Raw genomic sequence first — 18,128 nt, forward strand, 5'->3', positions numbered from 1 at the left:
ATGGAAACATCCCCAAAAACCCATCTCTGTTTCTATGCTGGTACAGCCACAAAGCTGCAGCACCAGGACAGCTGAGTTTGCAGAGACCCTGAAAACCCAAGGGAGATTAAATGGTTGTTACCTCAATTAATCTAAATCTCCCCCTGTCCCTCCTGCCCTGCAAGGAAGAAGAGCACTGGTGCTTCTGGGAAATACAAATATTTCCCCTAGTTCTGCCCTGAAAGCCAACTTGGTCAGCACTGTCAGGCAGCTCCTGCCAAAGAGGAGGTTGTGTTTTTATTGATGGCTGAAGTGTCCTCATATTTTGCTTAGCTTAGAGAGAAAAGAGACTTGGTTTGCCCAAGATGATGAGTACTATTAAAATGTAGGCTGCTATTATTGATTATTAATGCAGAGCTCTTCCTAAAAGCCTTTTCATTGAAGCTGGGAGAACCAATCTTGTCTGGAGTGAGATTTGATTGATTTCCTTTGAAATCAAAAAAGAAAAATGCTGGAAACATCCATCTTTCCCTTACATTTTTCTTATGTAAAAGCCTGCCAGTGTTACAGATTCTTTAATGTCACAAACCAAAAACAAAACAACGACAAAAAAAACCCACCCTCTTTTGGCTGCTCAGCTTTTGATAAAACTCTCCATAAAAATGCCAAGCAGCCGACAAAAGGAGCTCCCCAGACCCCACATATCACTTCTGGTTTTCCTGGTGGAGAAAAGAGCCTCCATCCATTTCCCAGGCAGCCCTGCTGGGGCTCTCCCATCTCCCTGGCAAGTATTTTCCACCCAAAATCAGATTATATACTCCAAATTGGGATCATCCTCAGATAAAGGAGATGCCTCCCGAAAGTCAGTGGGATGAAACCTGCACAGCGTTCTGCTGGATTGCCTTTCCCGTGTCTTCCATCTGAATGTGTCCCAGGTTGAGTAAATCCCTGCACTGGGTCTGGGATGGATCCCTGGGATGCTCCCACCAACCCTGACTTAGGGCAGGGGCAGATGAAGCCACAGGGAGCTGCAGCCTCCAGCTGCCTTTTGCATCCTCCTCTCCTTCAGCAGGATGGGGCAGGGGTGTCATCAGCCTGGAAATCAGGGAAGGAGCTTAAATTTGGCTGTAGGGGAGCCATGGAATTGTGGTAAAACAGTGTGGCCAAGGGAACCCTAATTCTGGGCTCGTTTGTCCTCACTCAACCCGTGTGAGTGGAGGCTCATCCTTTCCCAGTTCACCAGCTGCAGGATGGAGACAGGGGTACAGTGGCTTCCCACTACCAGAGGGCAGGATGGGATGGGATTTTGGGAAGGAATTCCTGGCTGTGAGGGTTGTGATACACTAGCACAGGTTGCCCAGAGAAGCTGTGGCTGCCCCTGGATCCCTGGAAGTGTCCAAGGCCGGGTTGGACGGGACTTGGAGCAACCTGGGCTAGTGGAAGGTGTCCCTGCCTGTGGCAGGGGGTGGAATCAGAGGATCTTTAAGGTCCCTTCCAACCCAAACCATTCCATGATTCCCGTTGGGTGTAGAATAAACTCACTGGACTGGCTCATCCATGGAGCTGCTGGTGGAGCCCAGGAGGGGGCAGGACTCCCACCCCACACCCAGGGCTCGGACTGCCCGAGCATCCCAAGGAACGAGGATGTGGAAGAAGTTTATTGCCCAGGGAATGAGTGGCTGCACAATCAGCTCAGCACGGCAGGGGAGGGGGTGGGGGAAAGAGGGGGGCGGAATTCCTGCAAATCCCCTAAATCGCTGCTCTGGGAATTGGCTTTTGTTACCCGATTGCCGCTAAACTTGATCGGCAGCAGGACACACACCCCCCCCAAAAAAAGAAGGAAATTCAAAGGGAGCGAGTTCAGCTTGAGTTTCGCTGCGTGTCAAAGCCACCTCGGCTCCCTCCCTGCCGCAGACACCGGCCTATTTTGCGGTTCTTCTTCCCGCTCTCATCGAAATTAAAAGCAAAGACCTCAAAACGGCCCCGTTTCCTCCGGCAGCGCCGGCACGAGGCGCCCGCAGATGAAACGTGTCAGCTCTGCCTGCTCTTTAAATCCTGTCACCGCTCGTTTTGCTCGGCTGGAGTGTAAATTCCTTGAAGTTCCAGCAAATCCCGGGCGGATCGGCTTCCAAAGAAACCCGGCTACAGCATAATAAAGGATGTCACACGACGCAGCGCTTATTAGTCTGCAAAGTTCTCGGCTTGGATGTGCAGAGGAGTGGGGTTTGGGTGGTAATTTTGGAATTGCAGCAGCAGGGCAGGGTTTTCTCCCAGCCTAGGGAACATCCAAGTCTCCTCTCCGCGGATCAGGAGGGAACAGGTTGCACAGGGAAGCTGTGGCTGCCCCATCCCTGGAATTGTTCGAGGCCAGGGTGGAGCAAACTGGGCTAGTGGAAGGTGTCCCTGCCCCTGGCTTTTGGAATGCCCCATCTCATGGAATGGGATGGTCTTTAAGGTCCCTTCCAACCCAAACCATTCTGTGATTCCGTGAACACAGATGGTCATGGAGCGTTTTGGTTGGTTTTTGTAACTAAGATTGGCTCCAAAATATACAGAGGAAACCAGGAAAAGAATAATTCAGTCAGTGAATGAATTCAAATTCATTTTATCAGGGAGTCAGAGGAGAATACTTTGGGCTCTGAATTGATTTAGCAGTCAGGAAGGGAGGAGAAATTAGATTTTTTTTTATATTTTATTTCCATCCCCTAATCTTGGGGGAGGATCTGGAAAAGGGAAATAATCAGAGAAGAGAAAATCTCCTAACACCTACAATGAGACTGACTGTCAGAAAAAAAAATGATACAACAGAGGTAAAATTCTCTGCAGAAAGGTTCTTTTTTTGGCAGAAAAGCCTGTTCTTTCCCTTGAACAGCTCTCAGCAAAAAGTGTCCACAGAGCTGCTGTTCCCACTGCCCCTCTGGACTGACACTGTTTATCCAAGAAAAATTAAGAGGTGATATGACCCTGCCTAAAAATACCTACGAATGCCTGACAGCAGGAGATTTAAATCAAAAAGGCTGTGACATGAAAGAAATCCGTATGAGCAGCTCAAGGTTTTTGCTGGACTGATTGGAACTTAGTAGCAGGGAGATAATTTTCCAGGGGGAGCATTGGCTGACAGTGGCCAACTCCCTGCTGATTTATTGGATTACAACTGGAATTTGCCAACCAACAGTTGACGCAACTTCTCAGTCACACAAACCCCCTCAATCAAGAGTGGGGATGGTTCAAATTTACACCCTGTAGCTTAACCAGGAGCTCCTTTTCTCCAGGCTGAGCCTTCCCAGCTCCCTCAGCTGCTCCTGGTGCTCCAGACCCTTCCTCAGCTCTGTTCCCTTCCCTGGTCATGCTCCAGCCCCTCAACGTCTTGTTGTAAGAGCCCCAAAACTGACCCCAGAACAGCCCATCACCCCATCTCTAGTTTTGCTTGCAGTGCTCATCCAGGCCCATCCTCAAGTCTTCCCAAAGGCAAGATCACTCCTTGATCTCCTCAGGGCCATCTCAGCTGCAGGTTGTATTTCTTTCTGGAGTTCCCAAGTTGTCTGGAGATACAAGAGCAGGGTGTTGTGACACTTCCCACTTCCCACTAAACACTGCTATGAGTCTACTCATTTCATCTGGAGTCACTCCTGTTTTATCCTGGTGCATTACCCACCCCACTCCTGGAGTGGGTGATGTTGCCCCTGGGAAGGGCACCAGTTTGGAGTGAGTTACATGCCATGGCCAGAATTTGTTGAATATCCTCTCTACAGAACGGTTCTGGTGGGAAAATAAGCTTTTTAAAGCATTTTTATTCCCCTAAACTAAGCTTTTTTGAGCATTACATTCCCCAGGAAACCATGTGGAGTTTGAACTGCGCTCAGCAGTTTAACGACACCTCGTGTCATGGATTCCCCATCCCTGGAAGTGCTCAAGGCCAGGTTGGACGGGGCTTGGAGCAACCTGGGCTAGTGGAAGGTGTCCCTGTCCATGGCATGGGGTGGAGCTGGATGGGCTTTAACGCCCCTTCCAACCCAAACCATCCTGTGATTCCATGATTCTGCGCATGGTGTGGCTGCAAGGAAGTGGTGGGGAACGGTTCAATTGGGGTGTTTAGGTAAGCGAACATTTTCATTTGGTGAATTAATTTCTTGTCCCCTCTGAGGGCCAAAATTCTCATTAGGCATTAGGAAGAAGTTCTTTAAAAGTGATTGGGCATTGGAATGGGCTGCCCAGGGAGGTGGTGGAGTCACCGTCCCCAGAGGTGTTTAAGAATCACAGAATCATAGAATCATAGAATCAGCTGGGTTGGAAGGGACCTCCGAGATCACCAAGTCCAACCCTTGATCCAACCCCGCCGTGGTTCCCAGCCCATGGCACTGATGCCACATCCAGTCTCTTTTTAAAAATCTCCAGGGACGGAGAATCCACCCCCTCCCTGGGCAGCCCATTCCAATGGCTGATCACCCTCTCTGGAAAGAAATTCTTTCTAATATCCAACCTAAACCTCCCTTGGCACAACTTGAGGCCATGCCCTCTTGTCTTGTTGACAGTTGCCTGGGAAAAGAGACCAGCCCCCACCTGGCTACAACCTCCTTTCAGGTAGTTGTAGAAGAAGAGACTGGACGTGGCACCAGTGCCACGGTCTGGGTGACAAGGTGGGGTTGGGTCGTAGGTTGGACTCGCTGATCTCAGAGGTCTTTCCCAGCCTGGTTGATTCCGTGATTAACAGCTGACTAGGAATGAAACCCACTCAGCTGCACACACACCTCGCATCCCTCCTAACTCTCTGCAACTCCTCTCCCGTCCAGGTACCTGGGCATCACCCGCCCGCTGACGTACCCGGTGAGGCAGAACGGGAAGCTCATGGCCAAGATGGTCTTCATCGTTTGGCTGCTGTCTGCCTCCATCACCCTCCCTCCCCTCTTCGGCTGGGCCCAGAACGTCACGGTGGAGAGGGTGTGCCTCATCAGCCAGGACTTCGGCTACACCGTGTACTCCACGGGGGTGGCCTTCTACATCCCCATGGCCGTGATGCTCGTCATGTACAGCCGCATCTACAAGGCGGCCAAGGTGAGCGCCGAGAAGCACCGCTTCATGAACTTCCCCAAGCACTACGAGGAGGAGGGAGTCTACTGCCTGGAGGCCTCCAGCCGGGGCCACCACAGCTCCCGGCGGACCAAGGCGGCCGAGGAGTGCGCCACGCTCTCCAAGCTGCTCCGGCAGGACAGGAAGAACATCTCCATCTTCAAGCGGGAGCAGAAGGCGGCCAGGACCCTCGGGATTATCGTGGGGGCCTTCACGTTCTGCTGGCTGCCCTTCTTCCTGATGTCCACGGCCCGGCCGTTCATCTGCGGCGTGCGCTGCAGCTGCATCCCGCTGCGGCTGGAGAGGACTCTGCTCTGGCTGGGGTACACCAACTCCCTCATCAACCCCCTCATCTACGCCTTCTTCAACAGGGACTTGAGGACTACTTTCTGGAACCTCCTGAGGTGCAGGTACAGGAACATCAACAGGAGGCTCTCGGCCGCCAGCATGCACGAGGCCCTGAAAGCCACAGAGAGGCACGAGTGCATCCTGTAGAGCCACGTCCTCTCTCCCAGTGCCTGACCGACCAGCTCCTGCCTCTCCCATTTCAGGTTTCCTTGCTTCTCCCGCCCTCCTGGGGCTGGCAGAAACCATTTGTGCCATTGTTTCCCCCCCTGCCAGACATCACTGCACCCCTTCCCCTCACCCTGTGAGGAGCCGCGGCTTCTCCTCCCCTCGGGAACAAGTGGAGGGAATTCCCCTCGGGAATAAGTGGAGGGAATTCCCCTCGGGAACAAGTGGAGGGAACTCCCCTCGGAAACAAGTGGAGGGAACTCCCCTTGGGAACAGCCCTTCCTTCTCACCGTGTCCAAGGTGGGGGCTGAAAAGCCGTGAGCAAGACTGGGGGGAGGGGGTTCAAGGTCTACCAACTGTGGGCAACTCAAACCACCTCTCTGTGCCTCAGTTTCCCCATCTGTTATTTAAAAAAAAAGAAAAAACAAGGAAAAGAAACCCTCCCAGCCGACCAAACATAAAAAACACCCTAAAAACTTGATAAGACTGTGGCTCTCCACCTTCACAAAGGGCTCCAAGGTCTGTGGAGGGCACACAATACACTATGTAAAGATGACATTGGCTGCACTTCTCTATGGAACACGACAGCAGCTCCGTTGTAGATCCAAACTCTCATGCCATCCCAGCTTATACGGACTCTTCCCACGGATGTAATTGCATTTCACACCCTGAGCTCATGCCCAGGTTTGCACGTCAGAGCAGTAACACCAATGACCCCGTTTCCCCTCACACTGTAGCACTGCAGCACTTGAAGGAGACACTCCTGCAGAATCCAACGCCAACGGACACGGAGCTTCCCTCATGGTTGGACAGGAAAGTCCGGTGGCCTCCTCGTCGGGGCAATGACTGGTGAGCAAAGACACTCGTGTTTATTGGGTTGGACTGTAATTCATTCTCAGCCAAGTGATGTGTGCTCATCATTTGTGGCTAATTGACTCCATAAAAGCACGCTTTGGTTGACAACAGACAAAACCATATGATTTCTCTGACAGCTTTACAGTGCTTCAGTATGATGTCCAGCAAGCTTGAAAAAAATACACTGGATGATGTATCTTTTTCTAAAAAAAAAAAAAAACAAAAAACCAAAGAAAAAGTCTGGTTTCTTTATTTTGGTGTAGACCCTTTGGTCTCTTTGACTTTAAAGCCTTTCTTTATTTTTATGTGGTGATGGGACTTGTCTTCCTGCAGATCCTCTTTGCTCGTGATCAACCTTGTTGTGTCAACCTGGCAGCCCCACAAACCTTTGCCTGTTTGTAGATGATCATTGAATCATGGAATCATGGAATGGTTTGGGTTCAGAGGGACCTCAAAGACCATCTTGTTCCACCTCCTGCCATGGGCAGGGACACCTTCCACTACCCCAAGTTGCTCCAAGCCCCGTCCAACCTGGCCTTGGACGCTTCCAGGGGAGATGATTTGTGCTCCAGTTGTTGAATGTCTCCTGTCCTGGGTTTTCTTGTCAAAGCCAGACTGTTCAGAGGCTGAGGGAAAGTTGTTTCTAGACCTCCCCTCCGTCCAGATTTTCTTTATCAAGCAAGAGTGTGTGAGTGGTGGGAGTCCCATCTCTGGCAAAAATACAAGTGTGATGCCTTAATCCATATCTAAGTTGGGTGTTGGATGTCTTGGCTGAGTGCTGGTTTAACTTCTGTGCTCTCACTTCTCCTCTTTTCACCAGCCACTTCCATCCTGTCTCATTTTACACTTGCTTTTTCTAGAAAGATCTCCAGTTTAGACTGGTAATTCACAGCAGGGAGGTTGGACACAGGGACTGCAACATGTCCAGATATTCTCCAGACTCCTGTCCTCACAGAGAGAGTCAGAATTGCACGTGGGAGGAGCAGGGGAGGTTGTAGCTGTTGTGTGGGTCTCCAGTGGGAGATACTTAAAGACCAGACAGCAAAGAGATTTGAAGGAGATTAATCAGGAGTGATCCTAAGGGTGTAGCTGGAGCCCTGCTTCACCTGCTATTCCAGGCAGGAGCTCTTTGAAGAGGAGTGAGTGATTTTGCTAAGGGTTTTCACAGCTTTCTACCCATCTTTCTCCCATGTTTTGTTACCTATGGTTGTGTGTCGGGTTGGGTTTTCCTGGACCAGGCTGTTTGCTGAAGGCACAGCAGCTACGCTCAGTCCCTTTTCCCTGCTGCTCAGAGGCTGCTGTCCCTGTCCAGGAGCAGCACAACACCCAGTCCCACCAGCAGCAAGGACCTGTCCTCCACCACTCTGCCCCAGACGGATGTTGTCGCCCAGCCAAACCCGAGTGGTGCCCCTGGGATGTCCTGTGGTCCTGCACCCCCCAAACCACAGACCCCACAGACTCAACGGGGCCGGAGAAGGCACAACACACCCTCCTGGTTCCACATGAGCTTGTTCTGCACCACCTCTCTGCTTTCCCTCGGTGCTGTGTGTTCCCCTCAGTGCACTTGCTGCTCACCACGGTTGCAACTTCCCCTGATGCTTCTGCTTCCCCACGCTCCCCGTCCCCAGGGAATGCTCTGACTGCCCATCTCAGGGCCTGCTCAACAAAAACAACTCCTTTCCTCCCCCAGAGCGCTCTGGGCCATCATCCCCTCTGACACAGCATCTTGGCAGCAGCTGTTTCTGTTGCTGGTTCTGCTCCTGCCACAGGGACACGAAGCTCCTGCGGGGTCCGATTTCCTCCCTCGGCTCCTGCAGCTCCTTCCCTGCCACGGAGCCCTCAGTGCCCTTTTGACAGAGCTGTCTGGATTGGAACTAACCAGCTGCTAATTCCAGCTGTCTCCTCGGGATGTGAGAGCCCCAGGCCAGCCCATTTCACATCCAGGCTGGTTGTCCTGCTGCAGTGTATTTATTTATATGCCTGAGGTCAGAGTGGCACCATTTTACTTATTTTCTGTGTTAGGAATTCTACAACTGCCTTCAACAATTATAATCTTGTTTAATTCCACTTAACATCCCTATGCTGATGGTGTTTCTAGTGCTGCTTAAAAGTGTTCTGTAAAAGAGCCATGAAACAGTGTTTGAGCTTTTTAAATTAAGTCAGACAAATACTGTTTTTTCTGGTTTGATGGTTCTTCCAGAATAAAAACAGTAAGGGAAAAAAATATGACTCTGGATGATCCAAACCCCAAAATTCTTCTAAGCAAGGAATCGAGCAAAATGATTTATTTGTCTTAAAAACTCCCAATGTTTTCTTTGACTTGGAATTTAATGTTTTGTTGCACTCAAGGCCCATCTGACAATTTTTTCCCTTATATTTTCATTTTTAGCTGTAGAAACATTTAAAAGAAAAGCTTTCTTCCAAGAAACCATTCCAAGGGTTCGCACCCAGGAATATTTAAACACAACAGCTTCACTGAAACCAAACATTTTGCTCAAAAAATAATGAGATGGCTTGCAGGATTTTTTCCCAGCAGTTATTGACTCAAACTTTGAACATCAGCCTAAACTCTTGCTTTTTATCTCCCCAAGATTAAATTGTGTTTAGGTTGGATAAAATAATGTGCATCCAAAGACACCAAGGCCTTTTCCACACACGAGTGAACACCAACCATTTAGTTAAGCCAGTCAAGATCCTTGTAAATGAGCCACTAAATCATGCTGAAAATACTCTGCAGGGTTTGGGGTTTTTTTTATTTTAATCAGACAAGAATCAATGCATTTGGCATCTGCAAAAACAAACAAAAACCAACAAACCTGTCTTAAAATAAATCTGAGCCATTTTGAAACTGATTTTAGCACGTACACGTGTGCTAACAAACCTGTATGAGGTTGAAGAGAAATTAGCTCTAAAAGAGTCCCTGTTTAGGTAAAAATGTGAGCCCAGGGAGAAAATCATCAATTTAGGAGGAGAAGAGGAAGTTTTCTCGGACAATGAGGGAGTCCCAGCAGGGCAACAGCAACACAGTGGAGAAGAATGAGGAGCCTCGGGCGGAGAAAATTGAACTAATTCAGGCAGAAAATGAGTAGGTCACAAATCAGCTTTTTATTCCGCTCCCTGTGCAAGGGAAATTCATCCAGGAATTCAGGCAGAGTGATCTGGGGAGAAAAGGCAGTTTTGACAACCCCCCCAGCTGGGGTCTGTAGGTTTTTGAGCAAAGCCAGGCGGGGTCAGGCAGAGATGCACCAAGAAGCTCAAGGGGGTTGAAGCCTGGGTGTCTCCCCCCAAAAAGCCTCAATCCCTCCACTGCCTGAGCTCAGCACTTCCCAGATAGGTTTGGCTGATGGGTAAGTGCTGGGGATTTGTGGGGACAGCTCAGCAAACCCACTGTGTTCTTCGTGCCAATGAGAGTCCTGCCACCTCTTCCACCTCCTGAACCACGTCAGGCTGGAAGATGATCCAGCCTGGGATCCTACCTGGAACACAGAGCAGTCGTGGATTCTTACAGACAAAGGCCAACAAACCTGTTGTGGGATCGTTCCTTGTCCCACCAATTAAAGGTTCAGGGACCCAAAGTGACCTTGGAGTGTTTAATAACCTCCAACTGGTGCTCTCCTTCCACCTTATTCAAGTTTTTCCCACTCTGCCATCCCAAGCTCCAGGATTTTGTTATTTTATAGGTAAAGAAGTGTCTCCCTTCACTCTTGTAAACCTGCCATCTGCTGAGCTCTTTAGAACCTGGCTAATCCTTGCATTAGGAAGGAGAATGAGAATGATTATCCCTATTCACCCTCTCCAGGCCAGCTGGGATTTTGCAGGCCTTTGCCATATTCTTCCTTTTGAAATTAAAGGGATCTATTCAACCCATAATTCCTTTTCCAAGAGTAGGATAGGCCTTGGGAAAATTATTAGGACAAGGACAGTCTGGATCACGTGCCTTCCCATCCCTCCACTACGCTCAAAGCATCCAACCTTGTTCAGTTCAGGAAATTCCCTGTTTAGGCATGGTTTCTGTGCAAGGCTCGGTGTAACCCCCTGTTTTCCCATGGGAAAATGCCAAAATCTTCCATCTGGGATTGGGTAACCCCACATAACAGCCCAGGCTGGGGCAGGACCTGGTGCCCAGGGCACTGCTGAGCTTGGCAAGGAGAAGGCTAATGATGGCCAACCAGTACCCTGAGGGGAATTTTGGGGAAGGTGAATGCAGAGAGGTGGGGAAATCTCTTTCTTTGGCCATATTCAAACCTCAGCTGGGTCAGGCCTTGATCAACCTGACCTAACCCTGGAGGTGTCTTTGCTCTGAGCACGACACAGATTCAGAAGCCTCCCTTCCAGCTTCAGTATTTTATGATTTGGATGATTTGTGTAGTTTCCCACTCAAACATATGTAAATATTTATTTCCATATTTTTTTGGCAAGACAATCTACAGATCTCCTACCTACCATGTGGAAAAGCTTTTTCTGTTTTGAGCCTTCTGAGTCACATGTCAATAAAACTGAGAGTCAGCCCCACGACACTTTCCACCTGTGTTCTTATGTAAGAAACTGGTTTTCTTTGTTTGTTTTATTGCCATCTTAATCTGGACACGTTTCATACTCACAATGCAGGATCTTTAGTTGCCTGATTCTATCCCCTTTCTCCCTCTTGTGCATCACTCTGAGACAGAGCTTAAGCAAAACCCCAATAACACCAAATGAACGGGCAGGTCACTGCTAAAAAGTCATTTTTAAGCCATAGTCAAGGCAAAAAGTGGGTATTTCATAAAAAACCAGAATAGTTTATGTCGGAAAGGACCTTAAAGATCATCCAGTTCAACCCCCTACCATGGCAGGGACACTTTCCACCAGACCAGCTTGCTCCAAGCCCAGTCCAAACTGGCCTTGAACACTTTCAAGGAGTTTTTCCAGCCATTTCCAGCCCTTCTCAGCACTGGCACACAGGGGAGGAAGGAGACTGCTCTGCTCTGGTGATCCCACTTTTTTTTTAATGACAAAATCTTCCATGCAGAACCTACAATCCCAGACAAAAAAAATTAAGAAGAAAGCCGGAGTAGAAAGATGATGTTACACAAATGCCTTTATCTGAGAAGAACTGAATCTGTCTTGCAAACACTCTGTTTTCTTTAGCTCTCTTTGGCTGCATCAATAATTCTCCCTGGGTGAGCCTTGCACTTGGCCCCTTGGTCGTCTGGGTGGGCACCTGCTTACAACACACAAAAACTCTCACCTGGGTTGTTTCCACGTATTTATTTGAGATATCTGCCCTTCTGTGGCAAGAGCATCACAGCTCCCTGAAAAAAAATGGGGGAAAGGCAGCACCTCCCGTGGTAAAATAACCCCAGGAAGGGTTTTGTGGCTCTGTGATGGAGCGTGTGAACCCAAGAGGTTGACCCTGGGGTGGAAGGAGAAGCTCACAGGTGGTGGCAGCTGGACCAGGGCAGGATTTGCTGGTGATGGACATGAATGGGGTCCCTGGGAAGGGGATGTGGAGAAGGTCAAGGCCAGGTTGGACAGGGCTTGGAACAACATGGACTAATGGAAGGTGTCCCTGCCCATGGCAGGGGTTGGAACTGGATGATCTTTAAGGCCCCTTCCAACCCAAACCAGAGTGTGATTCTATAAGGTGGAGGTGCACCATGGATTGGTGTCCCAGTCTGGGTGGGAGAGGAGCTCTCTCTGCAGCCTAAACCAACATAGGGTCTGACATCCAACCCGAGGGAGGACAACATAAACACAGCTGAGCTCCATGTCCTCTGACTGCTGGAGAAAAACCATCACCGGGGTGGGAAAGCAGCGAGAAGAACCATCCCGGAGACACCGACAGAGTCAGGATATATGGATACCATTACACCCAGACGAGCCCCCGGCATTTCTCTGCTAACCCTGCTGTGTCTCAGCACCAAAGGGCTGAGTCCAAGGCCCAAACCTTCCCCTCCAAGGCAGCCACATCCCAGACTATTTCAGATCCTCTCAGTCCTGGCAGCCTCCACGCGCCGCGCATTTTCCCGCTCCCCCCGCCAAGCACACGGACCTTGGACAGCAGCAGCAGGACTCTCGTCTGCTGCTGCACCACTTGCCAAATAGCTGCTCTAGCAATTAAAAAAAAGACAAATCTTTCCAGGCTGCAGCATGTGTGCCGGGCTAGTGGAGAGCTGGAAACTCGCAGCACTTGCACAAGACACTGAAAATTAACTCCTTCTGGGCGATGGGAAAAGGCCGGATAAAAGCTGCCTGATTTGCATCCACTTTTTCAGCCTCTCTACCACTCTTTACTTCAGTTTTTGACCCTTTGAAGGTGGTCAGTGGTCTGTTAATGCAGCAATTAGGAAAAGAGGGAGGAAAGAGTGGCCAGATGCCAGACACTTGGTGACAGTCTGTGACAACACAGCCGTGAGCTCATAAATCGGGAGCGCGGCTCGGGAGGGCTCCGCTCGGAGCCTGTGATTTGTCTGTGCAATGCAGACAATCCGAATGCCAAATGTGCACTTCCAGACCGTGAAATGCCTGGGTCACCTCACTCCCAGGCTGAAGCTTTGGGCAGCAGCCTCTGTCGAGTGCCTGGTGTGAGCACAGCCACGGGAAGTGCAGCCACGGCTCCGGAAGATGCTCTCGCTAAATCGGTGCCACAGTATAAAAAAGGATATAAAGCTATTAGAGAGTGTCCACAGCAGGGCTATGAAGATGGTGAGGGGTCTAGAGGGGCCATACAAGGAGAGGCTGAGGTCACTTGGCTTCTTCAGTCTGAAGAAGAGGAGAGTGAGGTCAGACCTCATCAGGGTCTGCAGCTTCCTCACAAGGGGCAGCTCCGATCTCTGCTCTCTGTGAGCAGTGACAGGACCCAGGGAGTGGCCTGAAGTTGTGTCAGGGGAGGTTTAGGTTGGATCTCAGGAAACGTTTCTTCCCCCAAAGGCTGACTGGGCACCTCCCCAGGGCAGTGGGCACAGCCCCAAGGCTGCCAGAGCTCCAGAAGGGTTTGGACAACACTCTCAGGGACAGGGAGGGATTGTTGGGGTGTCTGAGCAGGGCCAGGAGTTGGACAGGATGACCCTTGTGGATCCCTTCCAACTTAGGATATTCCATGATTCTTTGGTAAATTAGGAGCAGTAAGAGGTAATGACTGTGGTTCTGCAATGTCCCAGCAAAGCTGCATGTGGATTACCTGGTTTCCACAAGTCTTTACCTTGTTTTCATGCTCCTTCCCACCTCAAGACGGTGTGAAGGTTTCCTGGATGAGAATCTAAACCCTCAGGTATGGGTTGCTTGCGAAAGTGCTGAACATTCACCTGTTAATTACTATGGAAATTAATATTCCAGCATCTTCATACAGAACTTTGGGAGGTTCTTTTTTCCATCCCTACTTAAAAGTTGAAAGGAGAAATATTCCTGATAACAAGCCACGTTTTTTCCAAGCACCACATTTCTATAGCATTGTCAAAAAAAGTCTGAGCTACATATGGAAATCGATGCAGCTCAGAGGAAACGCTTCTGGTTGACTATCCTTGGAGACATTAATCAGAGTTTAGTGCTGTCACTTTTCAAGAGTCACTCTGCCGTTGTATCTTCAAGAGACATCAAAATGCCGACAGCCCTGAGCAAGAACAAATCCAGCGTGGAAACAGACGGGTGTGCCCGCAGGCACCTTGTTCCTGGGATGCAGCCCGAGGATCCAGGACCCTGGAGACCACTGATGGCTCACCCAGCCCTCCTCCCTGACCTGTGCGTGGCCCTGCCAGCACAGCATCCGTGGGGAAACAACTCCAACAGCTCCTTGGATGAGATTTAGGGCTGCCTCAGCTCTCGGAGCCAGGCCAGGATACAACATCCTCCTGGTACGGTGGAAAAGCGTTGGGAGAAGAAAGGAGGAGAGACCCAGTGTCTAATGATGATGAGTCCTCAGTTGAACATCAGGAACACCAAAAAACATGAAAGAGCACTGGGAGGGAAATAATAATAATTTTTTAAAAGCAGCATTTTTCTCCCAGGCACCTAATACAGTTCTGAAAACTGCTCCTAACCAGAAAATCCTTGGCACCATCAGTCCTTAGCCCAAAGACCCTCCAACAGCTAATTCACACTTTTCCTGGTCCACTAGTTCACAGTGCAAGGTTGTTTTCTAATAAGCAAACACCCTATAATACATTTTTGAGGAAGGATCTAGGGTTGCATCTGTGGTTAGAAAAATGTCAGCAGGACTAATAGAGATGTAACAGAGAAAGCAGAAATATTGCTTTGAGAAAACGCTGCGAGAACCAAAGATCAGGGAAAGAAAATCAAGCAAACGGCAATTTTGGATGTGTTGTTTGTTAAAACCAGTGTGATGTAGTGCCTTTCCACCTCTGGGTTTTCTTTAATATAGCACATAGTTTTTGTCAAACTCGCTAATACATGTTTTTAAAAAAGGTTCAAGGAGAGACAGATCAACAAAGATGAACCACTGAGCCGAGAGAAGAATAAACCAGTACAACGCCAGATGTAGAGTGAATCGATACATCAACACAATCCCATTATTAGGTTTGAATTCTATTGTCCAGTGTCCTAAACCACCAAAAAGAGCTGAAAGAGGAGGGGAAGTGGGCTTTTCCCTACTCCAGTAGGAATGAGGGAAAAGGTTGTTCTCCAACCGAAAGGTGAGGAAACCTTGGGCATGGCCGGTGCCGAAGGCGGGTTGGCACCCAAAGCAGCGCATGCTCCGATGGATGATTGTGAAAGACAATATTTAGGGCATGTCAGGCCTGGGGAGATGCTCTTCTGGCATCCTCCCCATGCAAGAATTGGCAGGAAAATGTTGTGTGCCTGAGTTGGCTCCTCTCAAACCATGACTTGCCCAGATATCGACCCCAACCTTCGACTCGCGGCTCCGGCGCCTGAGTTCACTCCATAATCCAGAATTTAGGAACTGGGTCCAGACCATCACAAAGGGCTTTGTCAGAACATCAGCAAGAATTCAGCAGAGGGAAAAGGAGCTAAAAGGCGTCAGCTGCCTTTCTTTGAAGAGGCCACACTCCCTCTCTTCTTCTGGGTCACATCACAGCACGACAGAGACATCTCCTTCCTCCAGCCCATTGCCAGGAGAGCGTTTTAGGATCTAAACTTTATAGGGGATGGGTGTCTAGACATAAAAGGCTCGATGTTGCCTTGAATTTCTTTCAGGGAATGCTTCAAAAGAACGTGAACCTGACTGGCTAGAAAATTAGCTTCCTTTGCCTTTCACAGGCCCAACCAGCGATGGCTTCCCAAATCCTTGCAGCGTTCAGACACACAGATTATCTCCACTCACTTAACTCATGTTCAGAGTCACCAAAACACTTCTCTTCATCAGCATTCAATTTGCAATTCCCCATGGAACACAGAAACAGGTGCAAACATTTAATTTTGGATTTCTGCTCGTGCTTAAGGTAATCACACAATGGCCCCATTGCAACTGCCGGGGAGAAATAAAGTTAGGAAGTTATTTTCCCGACCAAATGCAGATTTCTGCTGTGCTTGAGATTAATTTCACCCTAAACTGGCTGCTTTTTTTTTTTGCAGACATTTTAAAGAGAGCCCAGAGGGACTTGCTCAGAGCAGATGTCTGTGCTGGAGGTACCTGAATTTGGATGTGTGTAACTCTTCCACAACTTGAGCTGTAACTGTGTCTTGGAAAGCTGGGTGAAAATTATGCCAAGTGTTTTGACTCAGAAGTCCCACATATATAAGGACTGCTTTGGTCTGTGTCAGTAACACCATTAAAATCAGACCACAGAATGGGTTGGACATCTTGCAATTCCTAGCACAGAAAATCAGAGAGGAATAATGGTCAGGAGGATGCTCTGAGGGCTGGAACAGCTCTGTGATGAAGCCAGGCTGGGAGAGCTGGGGGGGTTCCCCTGGAGAAGAGAAGGCTCCAGGGAGACCTGAGAGCCCCTTGCAGGGCCTAAAGGGGCTCCAGGAGAGCTGGAGAGGGACTGGGCACAAGGCATGGAGGGACAGGACACAGGGAATGGCTTCCCACTGCCATAGGGCAGGGTTAGATGGGATATTGGGAAGGAATTGTTGACTGGGAGGGTGGGGAGGCCCTGGCACAGGTTGAGTGCCCCTGGATCCCTGGAAGTGTCCAAGGCCAGGTTGGACAGGGCTTGGAGCAACCTGGGCTAGTGGAAGGTGTCCCTGCCCATGGCAGGGGGTGGAACTTTAAGGTCCCTTCCAACCCAACCCATTCTGTGATTCTGTGTTAAGACGGGTCTTTAACTTTATGGAAAATTGCAAGTACTTCAGTGTTTGCTGGAAACTCTCAAAGGGCCAGACCTGGGATGGAGTTGATGCTCTAGATCAGTGTCCGTCCTGCAGCAGCTGGGTCTCCTGTGGGTGCATCTCCACTTCCTTCTGCATCAGGAGATACCCAGGGACAGCCTTGGCCCAGCACATGGTTTTCCACTCCTCTGCCCAGCTCAAGATCTTGAATTGGCCATTTAGAGCAGCCCATGGTTTAATTTGGACGTGACAGGTGCACAAATGCTCATCTGGCCATGTCAAAGTACCCAGGGGGACTGTGGGACATCAACGTTCCCTTGGGACGATGCACTGACCCAAAAGATGTGACTCCTTGAGCCACATCTCTACTCAGAATCACTAATGTGACAAATTAGGGTCAAAGCTGACCCGGGAGAGCCCAACCAGACTCCAACGAGGTCATCAGGGGCAATCTTTGTTTGAATTCAGGGATTAAAAATACACACAACATACTGCACGCCACAAGGACTAAGTCAGTGACACTTCAAAAATATCACAGCTTTTAGAAAGCTGAGAAGACATTATTTGGGATTTAACCAAAAAACATCTTTCTGACTGACACAACGCCACCAGCTGATGGGAAGTTCAGTTCTCTCCCCACCCCCACCCCCAACGTCCTATAAAAATAAGTGATGAAAAACCAAAAAAAAAAAAGAGATCATAGTGAAAAAAGTCTCTTGGCTGTCAAAACATCCATCAGCAAAATGAAAAACAATGTGGACATCTCACACTTAGCACTTTTATTCTTACTGCCAGAACCAAGGCAGAAATATTCCAGTTTAGGATCTGGACAATAAATCAAAGAGTCAGCCTTGGAAAATTTCCTCTTAGTACCAAGAAAAGTTTCCTTGTTACCTACAGAGATGAGACCCACTTACAATCCTCCAAAGCTTTTATTAAGGCTTTCTTTGCACATGTGCTATTTTTTCCCCTCTCACAATATCGCACTGCAGGTGGGAATGGGAAAAAATAGTCTGCAGCCTAGTAATTAAATAGGCTTGGTTTTAATACTGCAAATTACAGCTGAATGCAACTGTCTCAGGTATATATAACGCTCCAATCACTGTCACACCTCAGTGCTCTTCCCTGGGAGCTGGATTTAGTCTCTCATCCCCCCACAAAGCGTGCAGTGGGATTATCTTCCTTACAGGGGAAGGGCTGGAGGAGTGGGGGGAACCTCCTGGGCACCCCATGGACACAACACCTTTCTGGGGTGTCCCAAGGCCAAGCTGGAGAATGAGCTCCCCCCACGTTTTACCCCTTCAGGAGCTTCTCAGACCCTCACAACTGTGTTGCCCAAGGCTCCCCCTCCCCAGCCCAGCCTGGATCCCTTCACCACGAGGTCTGGGCAGTCTCCAGCTCGGCAGCAGGACCTTTCCATGAGGTGGCTCTTTGTTTCTGGTGCTTTATTTCTTTCACTCCCTGCTCAGGATATTTATAGAGAG

At 49.3% G+C, this 18,128-nt stretch overlaps 1 protein-coding gene across 1 annotated transcript in view; it reads left to right on the forward strand.

Annotated features, from left to right (window-relative positions):
* Positions 1–5,735, forward strand: part of LOC113978557 (5-hydroxytryptamine receptor 7-like) — a 9,346-nt gene extending 3,611 nt beyond the window's left edge. Inside the window, exon 3 of the mRNA XM_027705586.1 lies at positions 4,770–5,735. Coding sequence (XP_027561387.1) covers positions 4,770–5,541 — 772 coding nt within the window. The 3' untranslated portion in view covers positions 5,542–5,735. The remainder of the gene's footprint in view (positions 1–4,769) is intronic.
* Positions 5,736–18,128: the final 12,393 nt, after the last annotated feature.

This window comes from Neopelma chrysocephalum, unplaced genomic scaffold, assembly GCF_003984885.1.
Source record: "Neopelma chrysocephalum unplaced genomic scaffold, ASM398488v2 Primary Assembly neopelma1_345, whole genome shotgun sequence".
Classification (NCBI taxonomy): Eukaryota; Metazoa; Chordata; class Aves; order Passeriformes; family Pipridae; genus Neopelma; species Neopelma chrysocephalum.